The sequence below is a fragment of the Ursus maritimus genome, unplaced genomic scaffold (assembly GCF_017311325.1).
Source record: "Ursus maritimus isolate PB19 unplaced genomic scaffold, ASM1731132v1 scaffold_14, whole genome shotgun sequence".
Taxonomy (NCBI): Eukaryota; Metazoa; Chordata; class Mammalia; order Carnivora; family Ursidae; genus Ursus; species Ursus maritimus.
The window spans coordinates 51,413,361-51,429,813 of NW_024423786.1; the positions used below are offsets into that span (position 1 = coordinate 51,413,361).

A 16,453-nucleotide genomic window follows, 5' to 3' on the forward strand; every position below is an offset into this window, starting at 1 on the left:
GGAAAGAGCCTCAAATGTCCTCCACAGGCCCAGGATGGGGAGGTGACAGCATGTGTGCTGGCTTAAAAGTCATCGAGACCATCTTCCTCCACCACCCCATCTTATGGATGAGAAAACTGAGCCCCACAGAGCGGCAGCAGATGCAGAACTCAGACTCCCGCTCCTCAGCCCTTCCCACTTGGCCCTGACACGGGGTCCCTCCTCTCTCCGCAGGCTCGGAGCCCAAGCCATGTGTCCAGCCCTTTGACTCTGGAGCTGCAGCCTCAGACACCGAGAGCAGCGGTGCAGCCCGGCGGTCCGAGCAGCCAGACTTCCCCACCATGGAGCACGAGCAGGCAGGTGTCTGATGGCTGAGACGGGCAGCGGCTGATGACGCTGGTCGCAGCAAGTACACTTTGTAAAGCACGTGCGCTCTCCCAGGCACCTTGTGCACATTAGTCCAGAGAACTCTCCTTAAAACTTGGCCGAGGAGTTATGATCCCGTTTTATAGATGAGGAGACTGGAATCCTTCCTGGAACAAGGGGAGGGAGGGAGGGAGGGAGGGAGGGATAGGCAGAAGGCTGCTGAATGGACAGATGGAAGAAGGAAGAACTGGCAGAGGGATGTCTACATGGATGGATGGACGGACAGATGGATGGATGGATGGATGGATGGATGGAATGATGGATGGACGGGAGGAAGGAAAGAAGGTTACATGGGTGCGTGGGTGGGTGGATGAAATAGAAGAAAAAGCTTCCGAGGGGAGCAAGGAGCAGCCCTGCAGAGTGGTCTCAAGTCAGGCTGAGATGGGCGAACCATTATGTCCCCGCATCGATCAGTGGTGGCCTGTGGGCTGCCCGGGGAGGGGTGTGACTTCCTGGAAGGGGTCTGACAGCTGACAGCCATCTGCAGGCAGCCCCCCTCCTCACATCTGGGGCGGCACGTCTTCACTGGATGGGGTGCTGAGTGGCATTTTGCACGGCCCCCCGCACTAAGGAAGGGGGGTCTGTTACAGTTAACGCACACAGGGCATCCTGTGGACCCACCCCGTCATTTTGTAGAAGAGGACACTAGGGCCCGGCAGGTACGAACTGGCCCCAAGGGTCAGGGAGGATCCAGGGTGCACAGAAGTAACATCAGGACTCAGGTTTAGTTCAGGGCTCTGAACCTCTTGGGATAAATTCTAGGCTGCAGGCAGTGGACGGATGAGGTGGTGATGCGGGAACTGTGTGCCTGGGGAGGCAGGGCGCCCTGGGAGTACGTGGCCAGGCTCAACCCTGCACCACCACCAAATGAACCCCTCCACCTGCGTCCCTGTCACTGTCATCTACCTGGTCACCGGACCTGGAGGCAATGGAAGGCACTGCCCTTGTCCCTTCCCTCCCCTACTCTCACCCGGGCCCTGTGAGCACCGCACGGGCACAGCCCTCACATCTGTCCACGTTTCTCCCTTCTGCTCCACTGCCCAGGAGGAGGCCACCACCATCACTCCCCCCAGCGTCCTCAGGGCTCCGCCAGCCTCCGTCTTGCCCCCCTCCAAGCCCAGCTCCTCTCTGCTTCTTGCACGATCTCTTTGAAGGCAAATCGCAGCCCCTTCCCCCACCTCCCTACCACCACTGTTTGGAACTTAGAGATTAAATTCTTGCTGGACCTACCAGGCCTGCTGGTCCGGCCCCATTTCCCCCTCCACACCTCCAGCCCCAAGGAACTCCTGCCAGTTGTCGGAAGGCACCAGGACCTCTCAAGCCTGCAGGCTTCTGAACGTCCTGTTCTTTTGATGCCTGGAATGCCCTTGCCTGTAACTTCTGCCTAGCCAACTCCCATTTTTTCCTCAGAGCTTCATTGGCTGCCACCTCCTCCAGGAAGACCCCCTGGTTGGTTTCTTTCTTTCTTTCTTTCTTTCTTTCTTTCTTTCTTTCTTTCTTTCTTTCTTTCTTCTTTACATTTAGTAGAACTTCTTCATGAAAGTCTACTGTCTCCTAACTGGTAAGACATAGATCTTTTCTTTTTTCTTTTCTTTATTTTTATTTTTTAAGTAGACTCCATGCCCAATGTGGTGCTTGAACTCATGACCCTGAGGTGAAGAGTCCCGTGCTCTACCGACTGAGCAAGCGAGGCACCCCAAGATGTAGATCTTTTTAAAATGTATGAAACACAACCAACGCGTGAAAGTTGGCTAGTTCAAGAGATCATTCACGTGTCATGTGGACGCTATTGTATGTGGTCGGAAATAGTTCTTTCTGGGTTTTGTTGTGGCTATGGAAGCTGTCTAAAGATTGTCTAACTTTTCTTAATTCATTTGTACTTAGTAGGTTTTTTACACCGATGCTTACCCTGGGTTTCGTGCTTTGAAATAGAGGGGATTTTCTAAGTGAAATTCCAATCCAGAATTTCTATCCCTCCAGACAGGGCCCGCTGGCCCCCCTCAGTTCTTTTCTTCAGCCTGCTTCCTGGAACATTCTATCATACTTGATTATGATGGCTGGGTTAAACCCTCACTCTGCCCGCACCTAGCTCTAGGGGGTGCAGGGGACGGGCTGTGCAACTGCATCTGACACAGCCATCAGCTTCCTCAGAGGGAGAGCCCTGACTCCCGAAATAGAAAAACAGCACACACTGTAAGATCGGCTTCCACTGACCCAGGGCTTGCAGTGTGCACACATCACCTCATTGCACCCGCACAGCAAGGAGTCCTACAAGAAGGCGGCATTGCATCCATTTTACAGAGGAGAAAACTGAGACCCGGCGAGGGTTTGGGACTTGCCTGAGGTCCCGCTGAGCTCATAAAAGTCATGCCAGGGATGCAAACCCTGACCGAGGTTTTTCTACCATTCGAGCCACTCAAGAACCAGCCGCCCTGTCATCTATTTGCTATTTGTTCGATACCAATCTCCTCTCTTACCTGATGAAATGGAACCGGAGAAACGATATGCTCGAAGCTGCTTTGGCGTGCCCTGGCTTGCTAATATACGATGAAATAAATAACTATTCACATTTTTAAAAACCAGTTTATCCATGTACTGTCCAAGTTGCACCCAGTAAGCCCTTCTGCAGAGAGCATTCCTGGGACATCTCGCCTCTGAGTCTGACGGGGAAGCCCATCCCCCAAAGCTCCCCAGGGTCCATGCAGCGAGAGCCTGGATTTATTACATCCTCTCTGGTGTGTCAGGGCCAGCATACACTGTTTAGGCAGACGCCTAGAAAGGCCCCCATTGGGCCGGCTCCCGCCTTTTCTCACCCAGGCAATGTTGGAGGAAAGATTCGGGTTCCCAAGCAAAGGATGAGGCTCCCCTCCCCCTGTCTCCGTCCGTGTACCTGCCGCCAGGAGCTGGGACAGCCTGTGCCCGCAGCTGCCCACCACCCCTGCCACCCCCAGCTCTGGCCAAGTTTCCACTTCTGCCTCCGGTGAGAGAGGCCAGATGCAGGAGAGGGAGAGGGGGCCCGGTCCAGGCCAAGAGGCTGTCCTGACATGTTTATATTGACAGAAGGATAAAAACCAGAGACACCAGGAAACCTTTCAGGCAGTGGCAGAGCAGACAGGAGTCAAGAGAGGGAGGTTGTCCAGGCACCAGGGATGGGACTGGAGTAATTTGGGGAAAGGGGAGACCCGCCAGGAGGCTGCCGCCCAGGTCACAGGAAGGGGCAGACGAGCCTGAGACGTGGGTATTCCCACAGAGACCGGAGAAGAGGGGCCCTGGTATATAGAGGACAGAGGGAGGACACCGAGGCAGGGGAGGACACCGAAGCAGAGAAGGAGCCGCCGGGGAGGTCGGAGGGACAAAGATCAAAGGGAACAAAGCAGAGATTCCAGAGAAAGGGAGGCCGTGTGAACAGACTAGAGCGTGCTCCAAAAGTCAAACCCAGAATTTCCGCCGCCTCCAGCAATCCCCCTTCCGGGTACCTACCCAAAACAACTGAAAGCAGGGGCTCCACCGGCTCTCTGTACACCCATATTCCCAACAGCCAAACATGGAGGCAACCCGCGTCCATCAAGGGATGGATGGGTACAAAGAAGAAGGAAAGGGTAAAACTGGAGAGAGTTCCAAGCAGGTGAGGTCAGGGGGAAAAGCCAGATCCTGCAAAGCTCCTCTTTCCGGGTGCTTTCGACTTTGAATTGGAAGCTTCTCTGCAAATCCCCAAGACCAAGCATTAGCAGGGGGCCTCCATGTTCTCCCTCACCTGCTAAGGACTGGCCCTGCCTAGCCAAATGGTCCAGGGGTGGGGTTGCAAGACTGAGCAAACAAAATTACAGGACACCCAGTTAGATTTGAATGTCAAATAGTGCAATGTTTTGGGATATATTTCTACTAAAAAAAATACTTGTTGTTTATCTGAGACTCAAATTTAACTGGGCGTCCTGTATTTTATCTGGCAATCCTATCCTGGGTTTTTTTTTTTTTTTTTTTTAAGATTTTATTTATTTATTTGACACAGAGGGAGAGAGAGCACAAGCAGGCGGAGGGGTAGAGGGAGAGGGAGAAACAGGCTCCCTGCTGAGCAGATAGCTGGATATGGGGCCTGATCTAGGACCCTGGGACCATAACCCGAGCCAAAGGCAGACGCTTAACCAACTGAGCCATCCAGTCACAACCCCCCCCCCAAGAGATTTTATTTATTTATTTGAAAGAGAGAGAGAGAGAGAGCACCAGTTGGGGGATGGACAGAGAGAGAGGTACCCCTGGAGGACTTTTTTAAAAATCACATTTATTCACATCACCACCAATCTTTTTATTTATTTGTTTGTTTGTTTGTTTTAAAGTAATCTCTACACCCACCATAGGGTTTGAACTCACGACCCTATGATCAAGAGTGCGTTCTCGGGACACCTGGGTGGCTCAGGTGTTTAAACATCTGACTCTTGGTTTCAGCTCAGTTCATGATCTCAGGGTCCTGGGATCGAGCCCTGCATCTGGCTCCGTGCTCAGTGTGAAGCCTGCTTAAGATTCTCTCACTTCCTCTGCTCCTCCCCCTGCAGTCTCGGGCATTCTCTCTCTCTTTCTAAAATAAATAAATAAATCTAAAAAAAAAAAAAAGTTGCATGCTCTACCAACTGAGCCAGCCAGCACCCCTCCTGGGGGACTTTTGTAGAGTCCATTAAGGGGGACCATGTCCCCTCAGTGGTCCCTTCAGGCCACCAACTGGGACAGTCCATCGAGGGCTGCCTGAGACCACAGAGATGCCCGGGGCCATGTCTCAGTATTGGCTTTGCAGGGAGCAATGGGAGAGGCCCACCCACCACCCTACCCACCAAACGCGGTCTGAGGTCGGTCCTAACAAAGGTCTGGACCAGAGAAGTCCCTGGGCTACAGATGGCGACAGCCCAGAGGAGGGACATCTTACCTAGTCTCGAGGGTCAGGAAGGCAGCCTGGAGGGCATGCCCAAGCTGGCTTTTGAAGGCTGAATAGGAGTTCTCCAGGCCAGCTGTAGGTGGGCTGGGAGAAGAGGTTTTCCAAGAAGAGGAAAAGGCAAGTTCCCTGGTTGGAAACAAAAAAGGCAACTAGAATGATTTGGAAGGAGAAAGAGAAGAGAAAAAGGAATAGGAGGAGGAGAGAGATGGGTGAGAAAGAGTGTGGGGCTTGGATCCAGACAGACCTGAGCCTGAGTCCGGCTCTGCTGCTGGTCGGCCACCTGATCCAGGGCCAGTCTTCCTTCCTCCCTGAGCCTCAGTCTTCTGATCTGGAAAGTGGGATAACAATGCCCCCTCGTGGTGGAGCTGCTGTGGCAGTAAGGACAATGCCCGTTCAGTTCGGGGTGGCTGTGTGTTGGCACTCTGGCGGCTGGCACGTGGTCATCTACGTCTGCATATCTTCCGCGGCGTCTAACAGCGCCTGGCACACTGCGGCCTCGCGGGCGGGCGGTGGCTTAAGGCTACAGAGGGGCCAGAAGCCGAGGGGGCTGACCCTGTGGCCTTTTGTAATGTGCCCCCTGGGCTTCTGCCTTCCAGGAGGGGAAGGTATTGGCTTAAGTGCTGGGGTGTTCCAGACTCTGGTAGGAGGGAGCAGGGCCAGGAATGGGGGACGGGAGCCAGGGGAGTGGTACAACCGCAGGGCCAGTACTGTCCTTATTTAACATTTTAGTAACGCGCTCATCGTGGATCTCCTTGCATTACTCGACTTTTTAAAAAAAAATACTGCACTAACATGATTTTCCTGGATTCCTGAGTTTGAGGGCGCCCCCCCCGATTTTGTGCCTGAAGCGAGGTCCTCCCTTGCCTCACCCTAGCCCGGGGCCTGGGAGGGAGACTTGGGATCCAAGAGACCCATGAGGACATGCCCCAAGCCGCCCAGGGATGCGACTGGGAGTCCCGACCCTGCCTGAAATTCTGCAGTAGTGTCCAGGATAACTTAGGTCCGTGCAGCTGCATTCAGTGAGGGGCAGGGCAGAGCGGTCAAGCCGATCAGAGGGAACCAGCGAGTGAGGGGGCGTCAGGGCTAGAAGCCCAGACTTCCAGCCCCTTTTTGGGATGAGGCCTTGAAGTCCCAGGTTAGACAGGGGGCTGGAGGGACTACCCTCATTCTACCCCACCTGCCACGAGAAGGGCGCGCTGAGCCCAGGTTGGGCGGGAGGGGGATGGGCAGGGTTTGGTACCGGGGCTTCTGGTCCCCTCCGTCAAGCCCTCTTCTCCCCCCCACACCGGCCTACAGGAGGATGGAATTCCGGGGCAGCTCGGCGACAGCACGGAGGACCTCGGCCTGGATCTGGGGGCCCTGCAGGGCAGCGAGTATCTCCAGGACCTGGGCCTTGGGGCCTTTTCCCACAGCGAGCCTGGGGGGGCCAGGGACAGTGGCGTCCCCAGCGAAGAGGCCGGAGGAGAAGCGACCTTCTCCAGCTCAGCAGAGCCCCAGGGCCTGCCTCGGAGATGCAGCTGGGAGAGGTCTCGGAGCTGCTCTGAGAGCTGGCAGAGGTCAGCCCGCGCGGCCCCCCGCTGCCTTCCGAGACACACCCCCAGGACAGGGCAGGGCCCCCCCTGCAGGCACACAGAGCCAGTGCGCACACGTGCCCCCGTGCACAGGCGAGCACCTACAGCTGAGGGAGGGAGCACGCTCAACCCCAAAACAAAGACTGCATGCTCACACCGCGGGCAAACACAATCCCAAGCATGCACACTTGCCCGTATACACAGGGCGTGCATGCCCGCAAGCTTGCACACTCACCCCGCTCCAACCCATACAGAAAAGCCTGAATGTGTGACGAGCACACGGGGTGCACAGATATGCACAAAGCCACAGATGCATTTGTGATTAAAACACGGGTGCGTGCATGACTCCACACACAGTAGCTGCCCCAGGCAGTGGAGTGGGGTGCTTTAGCCACCCCCACCTGCCTCCCTTAACCCCCGCCCCCCGAAGTCACCGCAGGGAGAAGTCCAATCTGCGTAAAAATGTGTCTGCCATGCAAGGACATGGATCTACCTGCAAATTCGCCAGCAAGGCTCCCCCGACGACCCCTCCCATGGAGAGAAACCGAACACCCCTCCAGATTCTGACCGCTCCTCCCTGCCCCAGAAGGATCACCCCGCAGTTCCCCCCAGGTCCCTGGATGCTGGCATCAGGGCAACCGCCAGGTGTAAGAGACTCGCTGAAGACCTGCCTTCCTCATTTCTTCCACCAGGCTCAGCTTCGAAGCCTCGGCTGTGAAGGAGGGGCCCTGTCTCCCTCGGACGCTGGCTAGCCTTGCTCTGAACCTTCCGGGAGAGGATCTGCAGGCCTGGACCCAAGAGTGTCTGTCTGGGGGTGGAATCTCAGCAGAGCTCCCAGGCAAGGTGGGTGCAACCTCCAGCCACCCCTGACCATGGCACAACTCTGGGCCCGGGGGGCCAGCGTGGCGGGTGGGAAGGAGCTCCTTACCCATGGCTAGTAGAACTTACCTGTCATAGCAGGGCTGTCCATGGGGTAGCCCAAGACTGGAGGGTCACTGAGTCCTGAGAGTCCGGGCCAGGCCTGGGGGTCCTTCACTGGGGTGGGGTCCAGAGTAGGGGATCCTCAGTCACAAGTGCAACCCATGGTCTGGGAGGCAGGGGAGATGGTCTCTGCATCTTTGCAGCTAGAAGGAAGCCCCACACATGCCTGGTAGATCTTGTCTCGGGTCTGTGATTCCAGCCTCAGGACTGTAGCCTGTGGCTGGGGCATCTTTGCCCAGGACCATGACCTGGGGAGAAACCCCTAATGGGCTGGAATCTGGAGCTCAGAGTTTGGGGGCTCCAGCCCACAGCTGGGGAAGTCCTTGGCCAGGACTGCAGCCCATGGCTGGGGAAGGTATGGCTCCAGCCCTCAGCAGCTGCTATGGAAATCCATCCCCGTGCCCTGGGCTGAGGGGAACCCCTGCCTGCGGCTGGAGGTGGGTGCTGTGGACCCTCCATCTGGGGAGCTTGCCTGCACCCCGGGCTGCCGCCCGGGCTTAGTGAGATGCTTATTCCCCGCAGGAATGTGACAGCCCTGAGAAAAGAGTGAGGTCACGGTCCGTTCCCGTGTCCTTCGATGAGATCAGCTCCCTGGAAATCTCTCCCACTTTGGAGGTGCCCACTCCAGCTGTTCAAGGTAGCCCAGCCTGGGAGTGTCCCTCATTCAAACCAAAAGGGTAGGGGGGTTCTGCTGGAGGGTTCCCTGGATGGGGCCCCAGATGTGCCCGAGACGGGAAAGGGGGGGAGTTTAGGGCCCCATGGGCAGGAACTGGGCAGAATTCCTGGAGTGGGAGGTGGGTGGAGGAGAAGAGGCGTCCAGCACCTACCCCTTCCCCCCGCCCCCGGGCCTCCCACCATGGTGGACTGCACCGCTGCAGTCCCCTTGCTCTCCTAGGACTCTTCTTTTATCTCAACCTCTGTTCCCTACTTTACCTCCCTCGTTATCTCTGAATCTCTGTGCTAAGAGCTTGTTTCTCTCTGCTGTCAAAGGGACCTGAAGTCTAAACCCAAATCTACCACTTTCTAGTAAGTCTCTGAGCCTTGTGGCTTTCTCTATGAGAAGCAGGGACGCCTGGGTGGCTCAGTCGGTTAAGCCTCCGACTCCTGATTTCGGCTCAGGTCATGATCTCAGAGTCGTGAGATGGAGCCCTGTGTTGGCTCCACGCTCTGCTGGGCCCTTGCTTGAGAGTCTCTCTCTCCTTCTGCCCCTCCCTCCCCCCACAAAATAAATAAATAAATCTAAAAACGAATAGAACCGTAAGTGTGTCTCCTTAGGGCTACTTGGAGGGTCCACTGAGTGCACATGCGCAAAGCGCTTGGCACGTTGTCCGCAGTCTGGAGACACGGGGCGCACCTCCAACCCCGGAGAAGGCTCTGCCTTCTTGGTGCCTTTCCTCCTGGAATGGCAAGCCCCGCCTGGAAGGTCTCCAGTTGTGCAGGGATGGGTCACAGGGGGCCCAGGCAGGGCTGGTCTGCCCCAGAGCCCCCTCACACCTGGACCTCCCGGGGTGGGGGCTGCTTCCAGGCCTGGAGCCCCCGGTGCTGGAGTGCATGGAAAAGGACCACGTGGAGTCAGATCACGTGTGAGTGTCCGCCTGGCGGTGGGGAGGGGACCCCAGTGGACAGCCACGGGGTCAAGGCTGGGGTCCCTCCCAAGCCCCCCGTAACCTCGGGCTTCTCTCCCACACCATCCTTCTCTCAGAGGAAAGACCCAGGCCTCTCAGAAAGGTTCTCAGTACAGCATCAGGGGAGGGGTCGGGTCTCCCAGTGAGGGTCTGCATTGGGACCGGGGCCTGGGTGGACAATCACAGGTCATCTTGGGGAACACGTCTATACCCTGGGGCAACTGTGAGCTGTTTTTATCCTCACTTCCCCCACCCCCTGCCCCAGGCTGATTGTCCAGCAGGTGCTTCAAGAACTTCGGCAGTACCATGGGTAAGTGGGGAGGGGGACAGGTGTGACGGAGCAGGGGTGGGAAGACAGACGTGGAGGACGAGTATGGGGGAAAGCGGAGGGGGACAGTATAGGAGTGGACAGGTGGGGGACAGGTGTGGAGAAGACAGGGAGATAGGGGAGAGAAACAGGGACAGGAGAGGTGGGGGGTGTGGACAAATGTGGGAAAGGGCAGTGGACATAAACTGGTGAGGAGGGAGCCCATGAAGTACCTTCGCACAAGTGAGAAACGGTGCCTTTTTCCCAAGACACCGCCATTTGCTAGAAAATCTTCCTGACTGGCTGATTTAGTCTGACCAAGATATGTTATCACCCTCTGCTGGAAAACCAGTCGCAGTGACCATGGGTAGAGCGCACAGAGGGAGGGGTGGTGAGGTCTCGATGTGGCTCCAGGGCACACGGAAGCATTGGGGGAGAGAGGAGGCAGGAGTTGGGGCAGCTGGGGAAGGAGGGGCCGCTGACCCAGGGATCTGTCCTCTCTGAGCCCACAGGGCCCGGCAGAGGGCTCGCTTGTCAGTCAGTCCCGGAGGAGCCCACTCAAACCTCACCTGGTTTGAGTTCCTGTCTGAGTAAGTCTGCAGAGCTACCGCGGGAGGGAGCTTTGGGCTGGGATCTGCCCTGGGTCTGCACACGTTTACCCGCGGCCATCTGTGCAAGACCCTGAGCTGGGGGTGGGGGGGCAGGAGGTGGAGCCCCCGTCCTCTCCCTGGAACTGCCAGGGCAACGGTGGTGATGGGGCCAGGGGAGGCTCCTCATACACCCTGGGAAGGCAGAGGAAGACTTCCTGGAGGAGGTGACGGCTTGAGCGGGTTTCCAATGGAAGAGTAGGAGTGTACCAACACATGGAGAGGAGGACCAGGGAAATAAAGAGGCGCCTTCTGGGAGAAAGGGCAAGGCCTGAGGAATGGTGTCAGGTGGGGTGGGGAAGAGGGAAGGGGAGGGACGTCAGCAGAGGCCAGATCACCTCAGTGACACTAAGGAGCACAGCTCTCCGGAGACTGATAGCGGTGGGCACAGACAAGGCTGGGGGCAGGCAGGGGCTGCCGCCTGGAGGCGTGGGATCTCCCTCCAGTGAATAGATTCTACAGGGGCTGGGTTTGTTTGCGGCTGACTTCATAAATACAGCTGATCCTTGAACAACGCGGGTTTGAGCTACATGGGTCCACTGGTACATGGATTTTTTTTTCGATGAGTATAGGACTGTAAATGTATTTTCCCTCTCTTAGAATTTTTTCTTAGTGACATTTTCTTTTCTCTGGCTTACTTTACTGTTAGAACCCAGTACCTAGGGGCGCCTGGGTGGCACAGCAGTTAAGCGTCTGCCTTCGGCTCGGGGCGTGATCCTGGCGTTATGGAATCGAGCCCCACATCAGGCTCCTCCGCTATGAGCCTGCTTCTTCCTCTCCCACTCCCCCTGCTTGTGTTCCCTCTCTCGCTGGCTGTCTCTATCCTGTCGAATAAATGGATAAAATCTTAAAAAAAAAAAAAGAACCCAGTACCTAATACCTATAACACATAGAATATGTCTTCGTTGATGGTTGACGTTATCAGTAAGACTTCTGATCAACAGCAGGCTATCAGTAGTTAAGTTGGGGGGGAGTCAGAAGTTATACGTGGATTTTTGACTGTGCAGGGGGTTAGCGTTATTCAAGGGTCAACTGTATTTATTAAATGAGGGGGTACCAGTAATCCAGGAGAGGCATGACAGTGATCCTTGGCTGGAGTGTTGGGGGAAGAGAGGAGTGGGATTTGAGAGATATCCCAAAGGAAGAATGGGCAGGATTTGGAAGCTGATTAGATATTGGGGTCAGGAGTGAATCAGAGGAAGGAGGCAGAAATGGACAGAGCCAGGATTTCCAGCCTCACCACTGAGGGACCCCAAGCTTGAGACCATGTCACAGTCCCCTCTGTAAACCCAGCCCCACAGTTCCGGGAACTTTGCAAATATCCATAAATGTTTGTTGAGTGAATAAGTGAGAGGCAGAAGGAGGGAATTCAGGGACCACAGAAGTGAAACAGGACTAAGGGGCTGCAGGGAGGAGACAGATTCCAGGTGGGGTCCAGGAGCAACTTGCAGACTGAAAATGGCCCTCTGGCCATGCTGCCCCCCCCCCGCCCCCGTTCATCCTTCCATCCTTTAGGAGCGAGGACGGCGCCAGCAAGGGTGAGCGGAGTAACAGGAGCACCAGGGTGAAGCGCAGACTGAGCTCCCTACGTTGTCGGGTCACCAGGCAGAAGGAGAAGGTCAGGGGGCCGGGCCAGGGGGACCCCCCCTCTACCTTCTCCAGTTTTGCAGTATGCCCCCGACCCTGGAGCCCCGTGATTCGAGGTAGGTCTGAACGCACAAGGCAGTCTAAGGTTCACCTCTGTCCCCCACAGGGGAAGAGCCCAGTGCTTCTAAAGGACAAGGGTCAGGATGCTAGAGAGAGGAAGGAATGTATCAACGGGCACCAGCTGACGCAAGGAACCTTCCTGGGCCACTCCAGCTGCCCCCTGTGTGGCAAACCCTTTCTGAGCTCTGGTAAGTCCCGTGGCCCGGCCCAGCCCTCTGGATGGCAGCCACTTTCTCCCCTTTATTGCCTCTCATTCTCTCTTGTGGTCTCCTTCACCTGTTGCGTCCGCATCCCATTTCACCCTTGCCAAGCAGAGGCTGACTTCAGCTCCCCTGAGAGCACCAGGTCCCTTAAGGGCAGGGACCATGTGGTCACCTCAGGGCCCACAAAACCCCTCTAAATCTCAGTGTTTGTCACTGCAAAAACCCTCAGGCAGTGTATTAGTCAGCTAGGGCTGCCTGGCAAAATACCACAGTCTGGGTGCTTTGAACAACAGAATTGTGCAGTTCACCCTCGAACAATGCGAGGGTTAGGGACGCTGACGCCCCGCCCCCATACACACACACACAGTCGACAATCCACATGTAACGCTTAGCACTATCTTGGCACAACAGACTAACTACTGGGTCACCCCTTATTCCCCTCGACTTTTAATTTAAGAATCACAGAAAAGTGGAGAGAGCACAGAGTGTCCCCTTCTTTCACCCGGGTTCCCGTCATGGCAGCATCTTCTGTGACCACAGTACATTGGTCACAGCTCAGGAATCAACACTGGTGCCGTATTATTAATCAAACTGCAGGTTTTCCTCAGATATTGCCAAGGTTTCTTCTTCTGTTCGGGTTCCCTCTGTTTCCAGACACAATTCAGAATCCTGTGTTCTCTTTCATCACCCTGTCTCCCTCGTCTCCCTGGTCGATGAAGGTTTCTCAGTCTTTCCTGATTGTTCATGACCTTGACAGTCTTGAGAGGTATTAGCCAGGTGTCTAAGACAATGCCCCCCCATCTGGGTTTGTCTGGTGTTTTCTCATAATTAGACAGGGTTATGGGTTTGGGAACCTTCTTGCCTCATGAGATCAGGGGTAAGTGCTATCAATCTCACATCCCTGAGGATGTTAACTTTCATCCCCTGGTTAAGGCAACATCTGCCGTGTTACTATTCTTTCCCTCTCCCTACTCTGTTCTTTGGAAGCAAGTAACTCAATCCAGCCTGCTCTCAGGATGGTGGGAATCAGGCTCCACTTCCTGGAGACAATATCTGATTTTCAGAACAGCAATTTGAGATCACAGGAGATTTGAGTTGGTGTAAAAGAAAAATGTGGGTTGCCCTTAAGAGCGTGGTGCCTGGTGCATATGGGCAATGGTAGCATCCGTCATCATCATCTTCTTCATGATGTGTTGTTGAGTTAAAGCTGGCAGCTAAAACGCAGACCCACAACCGTGGGCTTTGACTACAGCTCCCACACTGTGTAGGAGGCCTGCGGGGCCAGGACAGCTGTGGCTCACTCCCACCAGGCCGAGAGCAGGCAGCTCCCAGGTATAACTAGCCACAAGCCTATCACCACTGGCGGTATTCAAAGCCAGATGTTACTATCTGTCCCTTAGAGGAAACAGCCCATAGTAAGTTCAACAGAACAGGGAATGAGTCACACTCCAGGTAATTATGGAAGGTGGGTCGCCAGGATAAAGCTGAGATGGTTTCTCAGAAACCAGCCCCACTGATGGAACGCCATTCCAGACAGTCTTTTTTTTTTATTTTAAGATTTTATTTGAGAGAGAGAGCACACGCACATACATACGCTCGCACGCTCAAGCAGGGGGAGCGGCAGAAAGAGAGGGAGAAGCAGACTCCCCACTGAGCCAGGGCGCTAGGATCATGACCTGAGCGGAAGGCAGACGTCTAACCGACTGAGCCACCCACACACCGCTCCAGACAGTCTTATCACTGGCCTTGACCTCGGAGGTTCTTCACAGTCTGACCCCGCCTACCTGTCCACTTTTCCCTTCCACTACTCAGCCACCGTGAAGTCTCGTGGCTGCCCGCACACATCACCTGCACCTTGCTCATTCAGTGCTGTTCCTGGAACTCCTTGGCGACCTAACTCTTACTCACCCTTTAGAGCCAAGCCAGGGCCACCTCCCCCAGGAAGCCTGGATTGTGGATTGGGCGACTGTATCAGCATCTGAGTGTCTCTTAGGCCAGTTGCTGTCAGCCAAGAGGACACTGGCAATATCTGGAGGCATTTTTTGTTGTCAGGACTGGGGTCCTGCTTGCATTTACGTGGATAGAGGCCAGGGGTGCTGTTCGACATCCTCCAACACATAGGATAGCCCCAACAACAGGCTCAGTTGTCAATAGTGCCAAGACTGAGAAACAGTGCCATAGATTTACATTCCCTGTGTCTCCTTAGCTCTTAACAGAGTCCCTGGCCCATGAGAAGGATGTAATAAATGCACAACAGAAAGATAAAAGAAAGACGAGAGATACCGCTCCTTGTTGCCAGGCTCCTTGAGAAAGGTGGTTTCTACATTTAGGGGAGAACTGTGTCAGCCTGAAGGTTTCTATAGCCAAGATAGCTAGAGCAATAAGGAGCATGCCACTTTTCCTGCTTAAAATCTTCAGTGGCTCCCCACTGCCTTTGGAATAAAGTCCAAAAGTCATAGGAACTCAGAGAGTGAACATTTACACATCCATTGAGACCCCAAAAGTACCCGTGTCAGGTTTCTGACCTCTGATGAAGCAGTCCTTACACTTCTGGAACCTCCAATTTCCTGGACGTGCTCCCTCTCTTGACCATGACAAAATGGACTTAAGCTGAAGGCAGGTCACTTGGGGACTCTGCCACCCTGTTTCTGAACTGAGGGCTGTCGGCCACAGATTGTGGGTGTTTTGAAGTGAGTCTGGCTTGGAAAGATCTCAGCCTGGTTGGCCAGCTTGAACCTGGTGAAAGAGGTGCTTGGCTCCTCTCCTGGGTCCTGCCCAACTATCTCACCAGTGGCCAACCTGGGTTGGAACAAGCAACCTCAGAGCTTGGAAGTCTGACGGCACTTGAGGGGTGGAGGTGCTGGAGGAGGCATCCAGCATGTCTTCTGGTGTCTGAGAACACCTGTGTGGGGGTAGTCTGGCATGTATTTTAGACTCTGAATACCTGTTTGGGGGTATCTAGTATGTGTTTGGGGGGAATATCTAAAAGTTTGGGTAGGGTCTCTCACATGTCTCTATTTGGGGGTATCGATGGCTCCTGGGTGAAGGCGTCTGGTACCTTTGGGTATTTTGGCATGTTTTTCAGATTCTGAATACTTTGCGGTAACTGACAAATCGAGGTGGGGTGTCTGACCGATTTGGGATCACCTGAAAGCATGTTTTGAGTATCTGATAACACCTGCCTGGGAGTCTAGTATGCGTTAGGGGTACTAACAGGTCGTACCCATGTTGGGGTGTCTGGGACCACCTGAGAGGTATATGGCTCATTTTCCCCAGATTTGTCTAGCTTCTTGTAATCTACGCTGCCCCTTCTTCTCAGGTGACGGACCTGTTTTCTCCATCGCTTGCACCCTGCCCTCAGCATTCTCTCCCCAGGCTCAATCCCCTTAGCCATGCCCAAGTGCCCGCTAATCCCCCGCTCCGGGCACCCCTGATTCGCTCAAGATGCCCCCCAGCCCCTCTGACCCTCCCCGCGAGGATCGCCTTCACCCCTCCGCAAAGACCCTCCCGGTTAGGTCCTGGGGTCCCCTACAAGGCCGGGCGGGGGTGCCCTCCCGACCGGCTCCAGGTTCCGCCAGAAACAAAGTCCGCAGTTGCCGGGACCCGCGGACCCGCGAGCCCCGCCCCCTTCCGGGCCCACGCCCTCTGACCCGCCCTCGGGGCGGGGACACGCACGCGCAGCTCGCCCGCGCGGCTTCCCGCTTCCGGCCCCGGGCTGCGGGTTGCTGTGGATCCGGGGAGGCCGGGCGGCAGCGGTGGCGGCGGCGAGCGGCCTGCGGGGGACCGGGCCGAGGTGAGGGCAGCGGGGCGGGCCCGAGGAGAACGGAGCTCGGGAGGGAAGTCTCGGGCCTCGGGAAGGCGCCGTCGGGCCTCGGGGGCGGCCTCGGGCACGGGACCCCCGGGGCTGCCTCAGCCTCGGGCCGGGCCCCCGTGGACCCCTCCGAGCCGGCGGGGGGGTCCTGCAGTTCAGGCTGTCCCTTCGGTGCGTTTGGGCTCTGACTGGCGAATGCAGGGGTGCAGACGATGCCTGCTGGCCCCATCCGAGCTCCGGCCCTTGGGCGGTGTAGCCTCCCCCCCCCCCCC

The 16,453-nt window shown here is 55.8% G+C and overlaps 1 protein-coding gene across 1 annotated transcript in view; it reads left to right on the plus strand.

Moving 5' to 3' along the window:
• Positions 1–16,453, plus strand: part of ARHGEF18 (Rho/Rac guanine nucleotide exchange factor 18) — an 85,668-nt gene that overhangs the window by 11,615 nt on the left and 57,600 nt on the right. Inside the window, exons 2-10 of the mRNA XM_040629393.1 lie at positions 214–335; positions 6,626–6,885; positions 7,593–7,743; positions 8,404–8,518; positions 9,407–9,464; positions 9,772–9,816; positions 10,326–10,403; positions 11,976–12,078; positions 12,214–12,355. Coding sequence (XP_040485327.1) covers positions 321–335; positions 6,626–6,885; positions 7,593–7,743; positions 8,404–8,518; positions 9,407–9,464; positions 9,772–9,816; positions 10,326–10,403; positions 11,976–12,078; positions 12,214–12,355 — 967 coding nt within the window. The 5' untranslated portion in view covers positions 214–320. The remainder of the gene's footprint in view (positions 1–213; positions 336–6,625; positions 6,886–7,592; positions 7,744–8,403; positions 8,519–9,406; positions 9,465–9,771; positions 9,817–10,325; positions 10,404–11,975; positions 12,079–12,213; positions 12,356–16,453) is intronic.